The sequence below is a fragment of the Chanodichthys erythropterus genome, chromosome 15 (genome assembly GCF_024489055.1).
Source record: "Chanodichthys erythropterus isolate Z2021 chromosome 15, ASM2448905v1, whole genome shotgun sequence".
Taxonomy (NCBI): Eukaryota; Metazoa; Chordata; class Actinopteri; order Cypriniformes; family Xenocyprididae; genus Chanodichthys; species Chanodichthys erythropterus.
In genome coordinates this window covers 4267725-4287929 of record NC_090235.1, presented here as the reverse complement: position 1 = coordinate 4287929, position 20205 = coordinate 4267725, and the positions used below count along the sequence as shown (strand labels likewise).

The 20205-nt window shown below is 37.3% G+C and overlaps 1 protein-coding gene across 2 annotated transcripts; it reads right to left on the bottom strand.

Annotated features, from left to right (window-relative positions):
* Window positions 1-752: 752 nt before the first annotated feature.
* On the bottom strand, window positions 753-20143 carry cnot3b (CCR4-NOT transcription complex, subunit 3b). 2 transcript variants are annotated; one of them, XM_067411246.1, is made up of 18 exons: window positions 20007-20143; window positions 14793-14856; window positions 14504-14571; window positions 12928-13002; window positions 12527-12616; window positions 12068-12196; window positions 10906-11001; window positions 9765-9984; window positions 9548-9675; window positions 8961-9014; window positions 7979-8867; window positions 7732-7837; window positions 7025-7166; window positions 5079-5175; window positions 4833-4989; window positions 3847-3979; window positions 3186-3311; window positions 753-2209 (listed from the first exon to the last, which is right to left on the bottom strand). In XM_067411246.1, exons 2-18 carry the CDS (start codon window positions 14815-14817, stop codon window positions 2111-2113), a joined length of 2634 nt encoding a protein of 877 aa, XP_067267347.1. In that variant the 5' UTR covers window positions 14818-14856; window positions 20007-20143; the 3' UTR covers window positions 753-2110. The 2 variants fall into 2 exon arrangements, with proteins under 2 accessions (XP_067267347.1, XP_067267348.1); XM_067411247.1 differs by having other exon boundaries at window positions 14793-14853.
* Window positions 20144-20205: the final 62 nt, after the last annotated feature.

The window sequence follows — 20205 nt, the reverse complement described above, 5'->3', positions numbered from 1 at the left end:
TAGAAAGATTAAAAGAACAGCATTTACGTGAAATCTAAATCTTTTGAAACATTAATGACTTCACTGCCGCTTTAGATAAATGTAATGCATCTTTGGTGAATAAAAGTATCAATTTCTTTCAACAAAGAACAACCTTACTGGCCCCAAACTTTTGGAACAGTACAGTAATAAAGTAACAAACAGAGCATTGACTACAAACTTTTTGGTAATTAAGACATAGCATTGAAAATTATTCCATTAATCACTAAACCAACAACTTGCCATTGACCATGAGCCAAAGACCACCAAGCAATGTACATACATACCAAATGCCAGTCTAGAACAGTGTATGAGTGGAGTGGCATCTGCGCTCTAAAGTGTTACAGCTTCAGCTCCATTTCCTTACTAGCAAGAAACTGTGAGCGATCACAAACCAAGAGAAAACACAGATGCTCTGTTTTCAAAAACCCATCCCTCACTTCGCTTCCATCCTGAAAAAAAGACAAGCAGAGTGAAACAAACAGTAAAAGAAATCATAGGGCTGCTGGGACTGTACATCAGCAGCTAATCAAATCTGAGGACTGGAAATAACTATTAAAATGGGACTAAATTAAAATGATAATCAATTTCTTCACAAGGCAGTCAATATATTACGTTACTGGAAACAGTCTCATGAGAACAACGTAATTTCAAACAGATTCTCGGCGATGATGAAAACCCAGACGTCCTTTTTCTGAAAAGTAATTATTTTATTTATATTTTACAGTCTTTGCTTTCATTGCAATGCTTTATTTTCTGTTTTTTTTTTACTCCAGTCCACTTTGCAAGTGTAATTTTCCATGCTGTTTAAATGATTTGGGGGGGGGGGGGGAATCAACAGAAGGAGAACAAATGTTCTGTACAACACTTTTCCAGTTAGGAAAAAATATATATATTTATAATTCACATTTCTGCTCTCTTCCACACGCTCATCAAGAAAGATAAACGTTATAATAAAAACAAGGCTGTGTGCATGGGCATTTAGTAAGGTTGGGTATTTAATGCCCCATTCCTGCTGAATTGTAAAGAAATTTAAAAGTGACATTCCTCTCTACAGCATATTTTCTTATTAAATTATTTCTGTGGTTGCTAATTTATACAGCACAAACAAATAAGGGGAACAAAATGCCATAAAATGTTGGAACATTTATGAGTGCCACTGTGAAATGAAACCGTGAAGTTTTAATGAAATCTGTAAGACATGCAAGTCTACTAAAAAGCCTGTCGCTTTCAAAAATTCACAGCAAATTGCAGCTGGAGAAGTACATTTACCCTAGTAAATGAACATATTCGTTACTCCCTTTCTGAGTCCAAAGACACCCTCTGTATAATCATTGATGAGAGTCACAAACCTGATCTGTGACGTGTACTTGGTCTCCTGTTTGTTGTCTACAAACAAAAATAGTGTACTTGAGATGGCAAGACTCATTCAGACTCTTTATTTGGTGCCACAGTGATAGAACGATTATGAATATTGATATTTGAGTTTGGGACATATACTTAACTTATCTGTATGAATTAACCTGTGCTTTGAATCAGAGCCAACTAGGCAGCTGTTATGGCTTTGTTGGACAGATATATGCAAGAAAATGGCTGTGCCTAAGAATTTAATTGCTGACATTTTCTTTAAACAAATCATTTGCTGAATGACATAGCTGTAGCTCAGAGGACTTGGATTAGTTTGGCTTTAGCTTATCAATATCATAGCAGAACTTCAGTGTTTTACACAATTAGCCATGGCTAAATAATTAATCCACACTGATTTGTGTTTATTGTCATTTTGCCGATAGGGTGAAAGTTTATTCAACTTCTTCTTTGGTGCAAAAATGCTCCATAAAGTTCTCAGAAAGGGGTGATTTACCAGTGTTAAGTCTGATTGAATGAGAGGGCGGAGTCACAAAGAACAGGGCTGGTGGGCGGGATGATTGTAAAGAGTGGGAGGGGCTCCAGATGCATTATGCACCAGCGAGACATAAAACAGCCTCGCGTGTGCATCTGGTTCTCCTCCCCAGTGAATGAAAGAGAGAGTACATGTGTGTGTTGATTCAGTTCGGAATGTCGACAGTAGTCCTCCGTTCTAGTTGACCATCCGTCATTGCAGGTCCCGGTCCTCGAGGTACCTGTACTCAAATGTAAATCCTTCCTTTTTCCTCTGGCCCCATTTCTCATAGTCAAAGTAAATATATGTTCCCTGAAGAAAGATAGAAAAGTCCAGTTACATATTATTATTTTTTGGGTTATATTCACACAATGCTGGGTAGTAAGATTCCAAAATTAAGTACTTGTAATTAGATCATGTTTTAAAATGCTCATAATCAGATTACAGTTAGTGATTACATAAATATGGCAGTAAATTGTTCATGATTTATTGATTCTCCCCAATTAATTTTTTCTATCTTTTATATTTTTCATTCCAAAAAAGCCTACCATGTTTATACATTCAGAAAGTTACATACGCACATTTTAATTATTATTTTTTAATTATCAAAAAGTAGTAAGATTATATTACCCAACAGATTTAGGTAATATAAATTACATTGCTAATTACAATTCAAATCATTTAATTTGAAATCAGTAACTGATTACAGTTTGTAAGTAATCTACCCAGCACTGTATTCACATATATACTACTGTTTAAAAGTTTGGGGTCAGTAAGATTTCATAATCATAAAAAAAAGTCTCTTATGCTTGACAAAACAGTTGTGCTGCTTAATATTTTTGTGAAAACCACTGAGATACACTTTTTCAGTATACTTTGATGAATAGATTAAATGCAATTAATTGTTTGGTCCTGAAACTTCCACAGAAGATACATGTATAATATTTAGACCACTTCTATTATTGATTGCTATCAGGATGCGAAGAGAGTTTCAACCAGTATAACAAAAAGTGTTTATGAAAAACATTGCCTACCCTAGCATTAATGTGTCCATGCTGAATAAAAGTATTAATTTCTTTAGAATTTAATTTCTTTTGAACAGTAGTGTAAGACCACACTGTTAATAAACCAGAAATCAGAAATACAACAATCTCAGGTTTACTCGCCCCAAATTAGTACATAAAATGAACGTTTCCCTGTCCAAGTAAGCAGTTCTTGGCCAAAATATGATAAAAAGTTGACCAGAGCCCCAGAATCAGAATGCAGCAATTGTTATAGTGTGACTCACTTGCTCAAACTCATCAGTGATGGTCTTGGGCTCCTCGTGCCTCTGGAACCACATCATGTACTTTGTGTGGAACCTCCACGACTGTTTTTTCAAGGCCTTGGCTGCTAGATACTGCGCTTTTGTACCCTAGGGAGTGGTAAGGAACAATTTGTCATTTACCAGAAATACGCCAATAAAAAGGGGCTGTAATCTGACCGTAATCCAGAAATCCCACTCAGAGATCAACAGCACCTCTATCTATCAATCAAATGCAAGCCATATGTGCTAGGGCTGCACGATTAATCGCATGCTATTCTCACGCGCATTTCGTCAGTAAAGCCGGTTCCCTGATTACCGCTAAATCGCCATCACCTGTTTTTAAACGGAGCACCTTTTATTAGACAGAGCCGTAGTTCACAGACAAGCCACGCAATATCGCGTTCATTATCGCAGAACGCGATATTGCATGGCTTTTCAGTGATCTACGGCTCTGTCTATTAAATGCCGCTTCATTTGAAAGCAGGTGATGGCGATTTAGTGGTAATCAAGGAACCGGCTTTACTGATGAAATGCGCGTGAGAATAGCATGCGATTAATCGTGCAGCCCTAATATGTGCTTAAAACAACCTATTTGCATTTACTGGAGCTTCACTGAGGGCATTAACTACAAATGCGCACACACCTCTAAGTAGTAAAAGATGAAGAACAGGGTCTCTGTAGACAGTCTCTGGTAGAACTCCACAGTGTCAGAGTGAGGAGGTGGCACCTGGTGGTGAAAAGGCAGTGTTGGGCAGGGGTTCCTCATCAGGTACTGCCTGTGTGTCCAAAAAAAAGGGAGATGATTACTTCAAAATTGATCAGTGAGTATTAAATCAAAACAAGTTTGCAAGTCAAACAATACTGATCAACTGAAAAGGGATAGGATGAGATAGTATTAAGCAAAATTAAGCAATTCAAAAAATAAGCACTTAAAAATAGCTATTTAATTTATTTCTTAGATTTAGTTAAATCAATAAATAATAACATTAATTAAAAACCTATATATATTTTTAAATTGAACGTAACTTTGATGTACCTACCTACTTTTTAAAATAAATACATAAATGCTAAATAATAATTAATACAAATTTAAAAATATATATAAAATAAGTAAGTGTACCAATAGGAACATTTTGGTAAAATCAATCAAATAATGTTTCAAATTAAATGCCTTTTTTATAATAATTAAATCATAGAATGTGGCTGCATCAGACAAGTTACTATTTAAAATGACATGTAGAAATATATATATATTACTTTAAAAAAAACAGTGTTAGATATGAAAGCAGATTTTATTAAATATTTTTTGCAATAATGTTTTCACAGATTATCAAATGAACAGGTAAATTAAAATATACATTTATTTCATTTTTTGATTTACTTATTCCATTTTGAGTACTATGGCTGTTTAACAATTATTTTTCATTCTGCAGTGCCCCAAAACATCACAAAGTTGCATTAGATTTTGTAGAATTGAATAATAAAGAAATGATGACAAACTGATGCAAAACATGGTCACATTGGAGTACAAGGTTCCAGGAATTCCCTAGACTTTGAGGCATGCGTGTAGTCACCTGTCAGAATCAGTGAATGCTAAAAAAAAAAAATCGTATTTGTGTGTGTGCTCACCTGATCCTCTCAGAGTCGGACGGGTGAGGCATGTGCGTCCAGGCAGACTCCTGCATGGCTTGCTGGTAGAGTTGCTCTTTGGAGAGGGGGACGGGGCCCAGTGGACACACGCCCAACGAAGGGGGAATGCTTACCTCTGACAGAGCAGATTGAGAAGCTGGAAGAGGGTGAGAGAAAGAATTGAACCAACAACATAGAGAACAGGGCAAGATTACCTAAGAGTAATGAGTACTTGCTGATACTTACCACTAGAGATATGTAGTGCAGACAGCTCTCCTTCTAACCCTGAGCCCTGGGCGACCCTCTCTGCTATCGACTTTTGAGAGCTCAGCGGCTCCTGAGGCTGAAGAGAGTGAATGCAAAGGGAAAAAATGCATTGGTCAAAACGGCCAGTAAAAGTTGACTCTAGTGATCTAGCAGGGCCATGGACAAATAATTAGGAATGATGAACAATTCCACTGAAAACCAAGAAGGTTATGCATAGAAACATGGAAACGTTGTGTCAAAAGAGACAAAATTCATACATGCATAATAAATGACAAAGTTAAGTTTCATAAATTATCCATCCACATGAATGGCAGGACCCAGGGTTTCCCAGCAGAACATTGCTCAGAGTATCATACTCCCTCCACCGGCTTTTTGTGGTCTCAGTGCATCCTGGTGCTATCACTTCCTCAGGTAAACGGCACACACGCGACCGTCCATGTGATGTAAAAGAAAACAGGACTTATGGTACTACGCGTCCTTCTTCGACTGCTCCAAGGTCCAGTTTCGACACTCGAATGCCTATTGCTCTTTCAATGGTGGACAGCGGTCATCAGACACTCTGATTGGTCTGTGGCTATGCAGCATAGTGTGATACACTTTGTGTTGTGACACATTCCTCTCATAACCATCATTAAAATTTGGTGTAGGCAGTAGACCCTCTGTTGGCTTGGACCAGATGGGATAGCCTTCGTTGCCCTCATGCATCAATGAGCCATTAATATTATTAGATTTTGGTTGCAATGTTCAGTATGAATAAAATTATAAAATGTCATTAATTTATTATAATGTACACTAGGGTTGTCAAAAGTACTGACTTTGGTACCAAGTCAGTACAGAAATATTAAAAATGTGAGGATACCAGCATTTCCCCCTAGCATTTTTGAACGCTGTTGAGTGGATTATTAAACCTCTGATTGGCCATTGTGTTCACACGCTCAACAGTTATGTCTGTGATTGGCTACAATGATCAATGCTTCAAAAACATGTTGTAAATATATCTTTGATGCTCTTCACTGAGCACTTGTACAGATACATATGGGAGTGTTTGAAACCAGGTGCCTATCAGCGGATCCGTCATTAGGGATTGTAGCCAATCACAGACATATCTATTGAGTGTGTGAACATAACGGCCAATCAGAGGTGTTTAAGAATCTTCTCAAAAATACTTAACAGACAACCCTAATGTACACTATTGTTCAATCATTTGAGGTTGGTATGAAGTCTCTTATGCACACTAAGGCTGAATTTATTTGATCAAAAAACTGTGACACTGTGAAATATTATTACAATTTAAAATAACTCCATTTCGAAATATTTTAAAAAAGTGATTTATTCCTGTAATGGCAAAGCTGAATTTTCAGCATCATTACTCCAGTCTTCAGTGTGACATGATCCTTCAGAAATAATTCTAATATGCTGATCTGGTAAACAAGAAACATTTCTTATTATTATCAATGTTGAAAAAAGATGTGTTGCTGAATTTTTTTTTTTTTTTTTTTTCAGGAGCCTTTGAATAGAAAGTTTAAAAGAACAGCATTTATTTGAGTAGAAATCTTGTGATAAATTTCTTTACTGTCATTTTTGATCAATTTAATGCATCCCTGCGGAATAAAAGTATTTGTTTCTTTCAAGAAACTTCTGAACGGTAGCGTACGCGTCTTCACAACTACCCAGGCTCTCAACAGCTAATATTTTATCTAAACTTTTTCTAGCATTCAGGGGGTGAGCAATAATTCAAGGGTAATTTCTCTGCCTGTTTCTCATCTAATCTCAGTTTGGCAAAACACCCCATGAAGTCAAATTTGCAGAGCACTATTGGGCAACAGCAATGCAGACTTCGCCTTCAGACCCACACATCAAACAGGTGTAGTGTGCTGCAATGACACACAATGTTGCGGAGTATATGCTAATGTTGTGTGACTGACCTTGATGGTGTCGGCAGCCTGTGTGTATGAGTGGGGGCCGTTCAGCAGGCTGCCACCGCATGGTTTATTCTCACTGTACGATGGTGAGGGCGAGCTGGGCGGCAGTGTCATCGACCCCAGAAGGCTGGACCCACTGTCCTTACTGTTTTGACAGGAGGGAGAAAAGCATTTAGAAAATTGATTTAATGGGGAATAACATAAATTTACAAATTCAGAAGTTTTTTTTTTCTCCAGGAAAGTAGTGATATCCAGTTTTAATGCAGGCTTTACCATGTTATTCTCCTTTAGATTTGTACTTTAGCTGAAAAATGGCGTTTGCTCTTTTTTTTTAAATATAGAACTTTATACAGATTGTTTCAAAGCAGATTTACATTAATAAGCAGGAAAAAAGTGTTAACGTTATAAAATTCATCAGTTCAGAAACAAATTCAATTTAATCTGTAAAGCAGCTCTACAGAAGACAATAGTGTCATTATTCAGCTCAAATCAGTTCAATGTTGATTCATTTCAGTTCAATAACAATGTCAATGTTACAAAGTTCATTATCCAGCGTAAATCTTTAATATTACTGAACATTATTTGTCGTTGTTGTCTATTAATCGAATATTAACCTTACAAAAAAAAAGTGTCACAATGCTAGGGTGTTGTAGGTGGTTGCCAGGGCAATGCTAACTGGTTAAAAGTGTTGTACGCAAGCTAGTACTCACGGCTGATTTGTTGAGGAATTTAAGGATGAGGATTGGCTGTTCTGTGATTGGCTGGCACTGTTGAGGGCGGAGTCTGACGTGCTGTCTGCTACCACAGCACTATAACCTGAAAGTGTGGGGATATTCAAGTACAAATGTGAACAAAATTCTATTTATTATAAATATTTTAGTCTCTTATTATAATACAATACTGTTTTAGTAAAAATTTATTACTTTTTTCCTAATTAGGCAGTTATCTTGCACTCACTTGAACCACCGTTTTGTTTCGGTCCACTAGGTGGCCGTGGTAGCGCAGCACTTCCCACTGCATTTCCTGTCCCAGAGGAACCTCCGTTGCTTCCGATAACTCCCACATTGCTCCCTGAGGTCAGTGTGCCTCCCACAGGGCTGGGAGCCACGAGAGGTAAAGGCTCCACAGCAGACTGTGTAGACCCAAGACCCAAAACACCAGACCCTGAGCCCAAGAGGCTTGTGGAGCCTAGACTTCCGTTAGTCCCCACTGAGGTTATGACTCCACTGGAGTTTGTACTGCTAATATTCGTTCCAACTGATGCTGACAGTCCGCTGCCTATGCAACCTGAAGCGGCCGCTTGCGCGTAAGGCGCTGGGGTGGATCCACTCAAAAATCCAGTCACGCTCAAGGACGCCGGCATCCCTGAAAGGACCAGACCGGGCATCTGGTTCGTGGTACTCGTCACCGACATACCCTTCCCCAGGCCCAGACTGGAGGAAAGACCCGTGCCCAATGAAGGCTGGCTCTGTGAGCTGGGCGTCAGGGGGCACGATGTGGTGGTGTTGGGTGGCGATGTGGAGCTGGATGTTGGGAGTAAGATACTGTTGTTGGAGGAGGCAGAGTTGGTGCTGGAGTGGGAGGAGACTGCATTTTTGGGCTGGTGCTGCTGTTGTTGGGATTGTTGTGTTTGTTGCTGTGTTGCTGAACTATAGCTGCCAGAGTTCTGGAGGGGGGCGCCCATGTTGCCCAAGAGGCTGCTGCCCCCTAATGCCGAGCTTCCACTGCTGGCGACAGTAGCCATGGAGATTAAAGAGTTTGAAGAGGCTCCCGAGGATGAGGATGAGGATGACAGTGAGGAAGAGGAGGATAGAGATGAAGATGGATTTCCATTCTTGATAGGAGACTGCAACAAAATGATTTCTGAATTCATTGTCAGGCCAAAAATTGAAAGGACCATAAGGCTTTTAGAACAGTGATTTTGTGAATCTTTTCTCACCTGACTGATTTCACTGTCTGTCGAGCGACCTCTTTTCTTATCATCTTCCGAATTCTCAACAGCACAAATGAAGAGAACATGACATAGAACAAAACCAAACCAAACAAATTACTGAATTGCTTTTTACTACATTCATATCCATCCACATCTACGTCATTCACAGTGAAAATAATTTATCCTAAAATAAGCAATTTCAAGTGTTTTAGAAGTTAAGAAAGATGTCCATCAACAAATCGGGTTCCTGTACATTAAATGTGCCTTATTTCAAATACATTTTCATGATAACTTGCATAAACTTCTATTGGATAAATTTGTCTGCTGGTAAGCAGATATGTTGCTCTGCTTACTAAAAATTACATGTAATAATATTTTTTTTTTTTTTGTGAATTTTAGATAAGTTAATAAAATTATAAAGGTAATACAATCTGTAGAAATGAGCATGCACAATTAAATATCCAATATAATACATAATGCCATGCCAATACCAAAAACATAAAAAACACCCGTCTAATACTGGCCAATAACCAGAATGGTAGTGATATATTGTGCATCCCAAGTTCTGATTAAACTTTAGGTCTGCTGCTCACCGTAGTGCAAGTAGCCGGTGAGGGAGGTATAGGAGAAGATGACGTTGTGGAGGTTGGTGTGGAACTGGAGTGCTGGAAGATCTCGTCCTCTGTGTGACCTTGTGGAGATGTGGTTCCTAGTGGCTGGGCTACAGGAAGGAAAAAGAGAAAAAAAAGTTACAATTTAAGAAAAAAAAAAACCAATGATAGAATTCTGCCATGTGCTCCAAACACTTACGAATTTCCTCTAAATCAAGGTCATCATAGATGAACTCATTTTCCTCAAAGTCAGGATCCTGAGAGGAATCAAGGTAGTACTCAACGTCATCTTTAATCTTGCGGATGGCATCCACCTGTATTGAGTCATTGTCCAGCATTCGAAGGATGGTTTCCAGCATGAGGATGTGATACCGGTGCCTCTCAATCATTCGTTTCAATTCCTCGATCCGATCCTGCTTCTAAGGTCACAATGTGGGAAAAAATAATTCTGATGTGAATAGGCAGTAACTTTAAAGGGATAGTTCACCCAAAAATGTCCCATGATTTACTCACTTTCAAGCCATTTTAGATGTATATCACTATCTTCTTTCAGATGAACACAATCGGAGTTATATTAAAATATATCCTGTCTCTTCCGAGCTTTATAATGGTAGTGAACGGGGTGTGTGTTTTGAAGCCCAAAAAAATGCATCCATCCATCATAAAAAATAATCCATAAGGCTCCAGTGGGGGTTAATAAAGGCCTTCTAAAGTGAAATGTCCATATTTAAAACTTTTTAAAGTAAATTAACTAGCTTCTGGCACATGCTGTACACATTGATTTGCGCCGGAAGAGTGACCTCTGACCCGATGCATGACATAATGACGAATGCCAAGAAATTTTAAAGAGAAATGTCGGAGGATTTTGAAATAAGAGAAGAGGAGCTTGAGTTTGTTGGCCAGCTCCATTTGTTTAAACCGCAAACGCCATCTGAGCTTACGCTGCTCCTATATCCTGCATCATACATCGCGTCACACCACCCCCCAGATTTTTTTGCATTATTATTTTCTCTTTTTTTTTAAAGTGAAAAAAAAGAAAAAAGAAAACTGAAATTTGAGCGGTGAAGTACACAATAAATATCCTTCAATAATAACTAATTAATTTGTCATTTAGCTAACACTTTTATCCAAAGGGCCAATCACCCAATAAGTATATTGTTTAAGACACTTAACACAAAGGAAATCATTCATGGATCATCCATTGCTGGGTTTGAACCAACAATCTCTTTGTTTCCAGCCCAGAAATGTAATTATTAGGCTAGACAATCCCACATCAAACAGCTGCATTGCAAAAGATGAAAAGGATGAGAATAAAGAATGCAGGAAGAAATGTAACTGACCTCTTTATCTCCTTTCTTTTTCCTGGTCTGGACAGAAAGCGATTCAACCTCGCTCTCAAACTGATCCACTTGCATGTTCAACGTGTCTATCGTGTTCTAGTTGATCCAAGGTACAAAGCAGAAGTAGATGACATCAGTAAATGATGCAAACAGAGCAACAGTTGAGATGTGCATGTTTTTTTGCAGAATACTCTGGTACATGGCAGTTTAAAAAGCTGTGGAACTTCATCCTATTGATTGCCAAAATACGCTCACAACAGTGAGATGGATGCAGCTTTCAGAACCAGGTGCTACAGTGGCTTTCCAATGACAAAATTAATATGGAAAATGACTTAAGGTCACAACTACCACTGTTCAACGAATTTTCACAGGTGAAATCAAGTCATTTCAATAGAAATCCACACGATCAGGGATTTCATGCAAGTGTGAAAGATTTATCTACACATATTTCGCAACAGGAATGTTCGAATTCGAAAGCTGCTTGGTTTGAAAGTGACTTCTGTACTGTGAGCTGTGCTTCATACATAGCTACACTATTAACAATGGATTTTTTTTGCCTGTGAAATTTCGCTAATGTAACCGCACTTTAACTGACGTCACAGTTCAGAACATACTTTAACATACTGCCAAATTCATGTCTTATTAAACTAAAAATGGATGGAAAAGATGCAGATTGTGCTAGAATTTAATAATAAATACACTGGATTACTTGTTTATCATATCAATCTTAATGTAAAAGCAATTATCAAATACATCCACTTCGATCACGATATTTGCCTTTGCGTATATACAGTAGATGCTGGACCACTACAAGAAGTGGGAGTTCAGCTGCTCTTTTTTTCACTCCTCCCCTGACAGCAGCCGCCTACTATCATCTACATTAAAGACAAGGCGTTTGGCATCTAAAATGATCCTAATGTTTCATCATATTGAGTCGACACAAATCCTTTTAAGAATGACAAGAATTTTCGTCAAGTCAACATGAAATCAAAAACGAATCCTATTTACTTTTTTTAATGCACATTTCTTGTCTTATTCTGAATAATTTATTGGTGCATGTTAGGCAAAAGAAAAAAAAAATTAAATCAAGGTCCATCCTATTTTTCCACATTACACAATTCACATTGACTTTAATCCGAGTGCTTCACACTGCCGTTCCTACCGTTAGCCACTGCCCGACCTCTTCTTTCTCTTTCTGTGCAGGATCGACTTTCAGAGCAAGGCCGAGTCCCTCTTTAGAGTATGCTTTTGTTTTGGTTTCCCGTTCCACAATCTTAAACCGCTCCATTTGCTGTGAAAAAACAAAAATTCATAAATCACAGTCAAAAGTACCACATTTTGTTTTACTGTGTGCCAAAGTTGAGCACTTTTCTACGTATTTTGTTTCAGAATTTGGATTTATTGGTCTTATTTGGATTTATTATTTACATTATATTAAATAGTAAATAACTGACTTACAAAAAGGTCTTAAAGTTCACATCTCAAAGGTTTCACCTTACTGAAAACATTTCTAATGTACTTCATTCAATAAATCTGATTTCAATTGTTCAAAGCATATTAAATCTGGCATTATTTATTAGTATCAAGTCTTTCTGTTAGATTTAAACAGACATCTACTTACCGTCTCAATGAGTTTGCGATTCTCTACTAGCTGTCTTTTGTCTTTGATCTCATTGGAGGCGACCCATGTTTTAATCTGATCACGAAGGCGCTGCAGAACCAATGTAGACAGAAATAGAAAGAGCATGCAGAAAGAAAGAAAGAAAGAAAATTGAGCTGGACACCTGAAATCAAGCATGCCCGACTCGTCCTGTGCCGCCAAGCACAGAGGACGCGCACATACATGACCCTTGGCGTGGGTAGCGCTTGTCCTTATGGTTACCAATAAAGATAAACACACCATGAGCAGTAAGACAAGCCAGTGTTTTACAAATGAAAGGAAAAGCAGTTCAATCTTTCAATAATTCAATTGATCCACATATGGCCAAAAAGTGCAGTTTGTGATCTAACAAAAGTTCTCACCTGTAGTTTTTTAATCTCTTTTTTGAGGTCAGACTCATATTTTTCTTTTTGGTTGGCGTTGGCTGCATTGTGGAGCTGAAAGAAGAAAAAAATTGCAAACATATAAATTATTTATAAGTTCATTTAAAGGGATTCTACTCTGTTTGAATCATAAGAAGGTGCTTGAACATTTCAATAATTTTTTTTAAGAATTTTTATTTTATGCATTGCATATTCTATACACTGGGCCTCACTCAAGAAGCATGAGCAGAACAAATTTCAATTTAATGTGATCATTTACCCATCGGTAAAGACATTATGGCCCGGTTTCACAGACAGGGCTTAGTCTAAGCCAGGATTAGGCCTTAGTTTAATTAGGGTAATTAAGTAGCTTTTATAAATGTTCACTAGAAAAAAAACATTACTGGTGTACATCTTGAGACAAAACAATGGCACGTACATATTTTATGATATGTCAGTACAAGTTGCTTTCAGTTCAAACATGCAATTTAGTCTAGGACTAGCTTAAGCCTTGTCTGTGAAACCAGGGGTAAATCTTTTTTTTTTTTTTTTTTTTTTAAACCAGACCAGAAGACAAGGTGTGTCACACACATTATCTCTCTGAACACACACATCATCCTGCTGCCCACACTTACCAAGATGAACCACAAAGAGATATATTGTGCAATCACATCCCTGAGCATAAAAAAGAAATGAAAAGCTGCACAATAAACTAGGTGTACTTCCTTAAAAACTCTTCATATTTCAGAAACGTCTTATATTTCATTGATTATTACATTTGTTCATTGTGGGAGATTGAGATTGTTCACTGTGGTTTAATGTACATGCTGAGCAAGGATGTTGTTGTGGGTGTGAATTAGTTAGCAAATCTGCTTTGCTGTTTGATTTGACTTTCTTTTCTTTTCAAAAGTGGCCACAGGGAGCTTCTTTTTTTAATGCAAGCATAGCATTACTACTGTGCATTTGTTATTTCACAAAATTTTCATATTATATAATATACACTACTGTTCAAAAATTGGGGTTGGTAAGATTTTTAAAAAATGTCTCTTATGCTCACCAAGGCTACATTTATTTGATTAAAAATACAGTAAAAGCAGTAATATTGTGAAATATAGTTATAATTACAAATAACAGTTTTCTCTTTAAATATTTTAAATTGTAATCTATTGTGATATAAAGCTGAATTTTCAGCATCATTACGCCAGTTTTCAGTGTCACATGATCCTTCAGAAATCATTCTAATATGCTTTTTTCTTTCCATTCTTTGAAGAATAGAAAGTTCTAAAGAACAGCATTTATTTGAAATTATAAATGTCTTTACTGTCTTTTTTAGTCAAATTTGTTTGTCCTTGCTGAAAAAAAAACCCATTAATTTATTTTAAAAAGTTTTACTGACCCAAAACTTTTCAATGGTAGTGTATTTATTCATTAATCAGCCATATATATGTTTACTACATTTGGATCTGTTCATGTGACAATCTATTGTAAAATATTATTCTTAAAACAGAAAGAAGGCATCTAAAATATAATTAACATGATATAATGAGCTTAAAAAAGTGCTCTAGTCGTTTCTTACCTTTTTCCAAATGTCCTCAAACTGCTCTACCCCTTCTGCAACTTTTTTCAAACATCTGTCTATTTCGCCTAAGGAGAGAGAAGCAAACCTTCAGTACATGATGAGATGAGGTGAGACCAGGCCACATTCTCAGAAACAACACATGCACATGTGGGGTTGATACAGCAGATAATGCTAAATAATGTAAGCTATTCATGTAGCATTCTCCTCAAACTAAGCTGCACACAGATATCTTCCAAGAAGACCATTAAACATATATGGCCCAGAAAAAGCCTGTTATCATCATTACCTTGAAGTTTTCTTTTATCAGCCATGACTTCCTGACTATGATGTTTTCTTCATGCCTTCTTCTACTGAAAGAAATAGAAGAGAAAATGAGCACTGTAGCTCTTCATTCATGGTGCTTATGAAATCATCTGGCATAGCAGGGCTCCAGCCTAACATTTGAGAGCAGTTATTGGGAAAATTAATAATATTATAAGTTTATTTCTTGGAAATGCACATTTGACAGTAAAGCACTGAGCTTGGGTTCAGATGTAGATAATATTAACTTTTATTAACAACAGTAACATGCAAAAAATAAAATAAATAAATAATAAATAAATATTTTAAAAGAGAAGAATGTAAATATTCTACTCACATTAAATGCACCATTTAGAGCTTTAAAGTGCTGTGAAAAGTGTGAAGCACTTAAAAGTCCTTAAAGTGCTTTAATTTCACTCTCAAAAGGATGTACAAACCATAAAATGAATAATGTAAAAACATTTGATTATTCCTGCCACAATACCATGGTTACATTTACCATTACTACAATAAATCCATGGGGAATGTTGGTGATTTGTGGACTAAAAAGCCATCTATAATTGTACTGGATAATTACACTGGATCTCCCAGAGCTTTGAAATAACAGTGTCACGTGATCGAGATAGGCCCGCAAGTAAACCTGTTCTGAGCTTGTGCTGCACTGTCTATTTTTGGTCCGAGCTGATAAATGGTAAACGAGCTGATAAACGCAAGTGAAACAAAGCAGAACAAAACTGCGCTACTAGTTTGAGCTGCACGGTTTCATTCCGCTTTTGTTTGGTTTGCGGTTTGCGACAGAAAGCTACTCTTATCGGTTGGCCAATGTGGCCAAAATTTTGACGCACTGGCAGGAAGACATTTGGTTGCAGTCTGGAGCCCTCCATTGTCCCTTACCAAGGACTGGATTTGTAAGAAACAAGACTTCAAAGCCATATGTCCAAATAAAGAGCACAGGCCTTTTAGATGGATGGCCTATTTTATAATTACATGTTTTTCCCTGAACTATTAGTGTAATCACTGTAATGGCAAAGAGACTACATTACAAAAACACAAATCGACTCTTGTGGTTTCTGTAGGGAAGGATGGACAGGTTTGGTGTGAATACAAAAATGCTAATCTTTTTACCTTTAGTAATTATGGGACCAGCTGTAAGACTGAACCCAATGGTGCAGTGAAAACCATACTTATTTTATATGTAAAGCAAATCAAACAAAGTCTGTTTTTATTTGCCATTTGGAGCAGGGTTTTATGCTAATATGGTATTATTACACCCTAATAATAAACCTGCATGGGGAAAAAAAATTAGATTAGATTTGATTAGACACAACTTTATTGTTTTTATCTAACCAGAAGTGCAAATAGCAATATGATTATAGATAAAATATTATTATCGGTTATATAAAAAATATATTAAAAAAATACAGGGTTTTAGGTAGAGAATAATATAATAGCATGGCAGTAATGACTTAGTAATAAATAATAGTCTTCGGTGCAAGTTTTTGCAAATAGTTGCACAGAAAACACAGAGAGATGGAACCCATGTCATTGGATGAGATCAAATGTTGTCAATGTTTAGAGAGCGCCACAGTGTTTACACTCTCTTTGGAAGTCAACCTATGAATTGCCTACAATTACAGAGTTGTTTCCGCACATTAAACTGGAATAAACAGGAGAAAATATTTTAATGCTGAATAAATGACACACTCCACCTTTTCACCTACACCATCCAAAAAAGCATTGTATGCAAATGTGCTACACATGTTGCTAATTTTAATCAAATAATACCTCCAACGCAAAGGGCAATTTGCCAGTTCTGCTTATCTACATGAGACAACTAACCCCTTATTATACTGCAGAGTTTACCATAATATTACAGATATGTCTTCAAACATCTCCATAATAAAACAAAATCTGAACCATCGAGTTTAGATCCAGTTGCATTTGTATCAAGTAAATAGATATAGTAATAAATCATTTGTTTATCATTTGTGTAGACAGGCACATCTAGTCAAATATATACTTGCACACTCAAAGCATGCATTGGGATGCTCACAACAAGTATGCCGGTGTGAAACATAAAGAGGTGCGATCTTCTCAGTCTAAATTTAGAGAATGCATTAATCTATTCTTCACACATCTCACATAGTAGAGACTTCCAATGATGCCGACATGTAATCCATGTTTATTAGATTCAGAAAGCTCAAGGGTTTTGTTCAACACAAACAATGTGTTCAATGGGGTTTTTGAAACAATTTTAAAGAACCCTTTATGCCAAAAGGAAAAGTGTCTCTAATAATTGCAAAATATTTTCATGTTTAACAGGTTATTTCATTTTTTTTTTTGAGATAAAATATGTTTGAGCTCTTTAATTCATAACATTTAATTGAAATTAAAAAAATTATAAAATTAATTATCAAATCCATTAAAAATGATCCAATGATGGGAACCCCTTAAGGTTCTATAGGGCTTTTCACACTGTGCCTACCGTGGGTTACTGTCGTTCTAAACACCACTTTTAACCCTGGGTAAAGGAACGTTCACACTTGTAATTTAGATGCAGGGCTGACACCGCTTTTTACCTGGGGTTATGAACAGCTTTTACATCACAAATATGCAAATAAGGAAGTCAACCCAGGGTTTAGGAATGTACAGTGTGAAACATCAGTTTATAAATATTAACCTGGGTAAAGTATCAGCAGTGTGAAACGTGAAGCAAGAAAACCATAGATTCCGTTTACCCAGGGTTTAGAATGACCCAGGGTTAACTATTTCAAGTGTGAAAAACCCTTATGTAGAACATTTTCTTCTAAAGGGCTTTTCACACTGTGCTTAACCCTGGGTTATCATCGCTCTAAACACCGCTTTTAACCCCGGGTAAAGGAACGTTTCAAACTTGTCATTTAGAAGCGGGGTTAGCACCGCTTTTTACCCGGGGTTATGAAACCCTGCTCTGGAGCAGGGTTAGCACCGGTTTTGCGGTGTTAAGCCCGCATTGCGGGGCCAAACTTGTACAGTGTGAAATGACGCAATGTTATGCCGCGTTCCGGGCAACCCGTAACCCGTGTTTTTCCAACCTTATACCCGTGAAAGTGCACTGGAACAGCAGTCAAACCCGTGACTTCCCACCTGTGAACTCGTACTAGATTGATGTACTCCCAGTTACAGGTTCTGACGTCACATAGCCCGCGAAACAACAATGGCAGCCTCTACGGATGCGTTTTTTTATGCAAGTGCACGGTAAAATAACGTAAAATAAAAGATTTAACAGCTTCTCTTGCCTTATGCGCCATTTTCCTCCTCTGTTTCCCTCAAATAAACAAAGAGTAAGCACCTTTGGCGATAGAAATAATGAATGAGCATAAGCCCCGTACGGTAAATGCTGACAGTAAACGTGACAATTTGAGTGAAGAGACCGTTTCATTCTTACCTTTACAGTCCGAAATGTCCATTCAGTATAAACTCGATAGTACAGTCGGCAATACGAGGATGTGCAATGCTAAAGCTATGTAAACAGGTCACATGCTGCATTTATTCAATCAATGACACTGACACCGCAAATATGCAAATAAAAACGTTAACCCAGGGTTTAGGAATGTACAGTGAAACGTCAGTTTATGAATACCCAGTATTAATTGTTAACCCTGAGTAAATTATGAGCAGTGTGAAACGTGAAGCAAGATAACCTAGGATTCCGTTTACCCGGGGTTTAGAATGACCCAGGGTTAACTATTTCAAGTGTAAAAAGCCCTTATGAGTACACAATACTTGGAAAGCTTTTTAAATTAAAGATCAATCAAGAAGCTGAGATTGCAAATAAAGACCGTATGAGGGTTGTTGCTTATCTTTCTTCAGTAAATAAAAAAGGTCCTGATGTAAAGGCACACGACAGCAAGAAGTATACTTTGAAGCCTACATGTATAAATGATTAAATAGCCTCATTCTGCCCTTTCAAAGGACTATCAGCGTTCTGGTACTTTCTGGTACTGTACTGCCAAGGCTAGTTACACAAGTTGTGGTAGTCTTTCTTATTATGATGAACAACTGTGTGAAACGGCTTTTCCAACAAGAAAAAAAATTTCCATTTGGAAATTGATTGATGTGATCTTATATGAGTGACAGGTTGTCCCGTCCTCGCACCAGTAAACATCATCAGAGAAGAGATGTTATGAGACGAAAGGGAAGGGACAATAATTTTAAATAATAATAATAATAATAGTGCACAGATAAATCATTTATAATAAACACTGCAATATCCTTTTAAAAAAATAAATTGCCAATTTTGATTTAAAGGTGACTTTAACCTGCTTTTGGTCATGGTCAGTATAAAAAAACATCCGATTTACTAGTCAAATACATTCTTGAAAGGTATAACACAAATTAGACAACACTGTCAGTATAAATATGCCAAATTAAATCATAAAAAAGCAGAAATCAAAATGAAGCATTCATTTTATCAGACAGATTTCTAACTACAGTGATCACGGTCCAAACACAGCTAGCTGAGCAAGATGCATCAGCTTCATTTCCCACAATGAAGACAGACATTATTTCATGCATCCATGCACTTCCATAATGACTAGTTATTACAAGTGTGACTGAAGCAGAAATCTAATAGTGTACAGAAACGTGTTATTCATTCAGCAGCAGTCCTGATCATCATTTAAAGTACAAACAGAGAAGATGACAGCTGCACGTCAATCATAATTCTCTGACACAGTCGCGCGCATCCATCGAGTTCTCGCAACAATGTAGCGCGTGCAAACACAACAACTGGCAGTTCATGAGCTGAGCCTCCATCAGATATGTTAACAGCTTAAAGTAAACCTAAACCCCCACATCTCACAGTCCTGGTGATAACAGCTCATTCAGAGCAAGCTCGGTTTTAAATGGTACTAAATAATATTTCAGCAATATGAAACCAGAGACTGCAACTGTCTTTCCATACATGTGGCTTCTTTTATAAGCTCTTAACCAACTTAATTCGCATGAACACTACTTTTTCTACATGACGAGACAGTGATGCGATAATATTATCACTTTAGAGGAGTTAGAAAGCTCAATTCCAGCAAGCAGCTCGCGAGCCTGTAGTGAACGCGACCGGCTCGAGCTTTTTTTTTTTCTGGCTGGGATACAAATTGGAAAGGAAAAAAAAAACAGCACGTAATTGAAGTGACGCTCCCACGTTGTGGGGATGTTTTACCTGATTTTCCTGAGTTTCACTTTCCCTCTTAATATCCCCTTCAGTTCCGCCACAATTCCCCAACTTTTCACGCTATATTTTTATTTCCTATTATTTCTATTCACCAAACAATCACTTCTCGCATCAAAAATGGCCGCCAGGAACACCTCCTCCGCTGGTGCGCTGGAGGCTTGTGGCCCCGCCCACTAAACAGTCATTG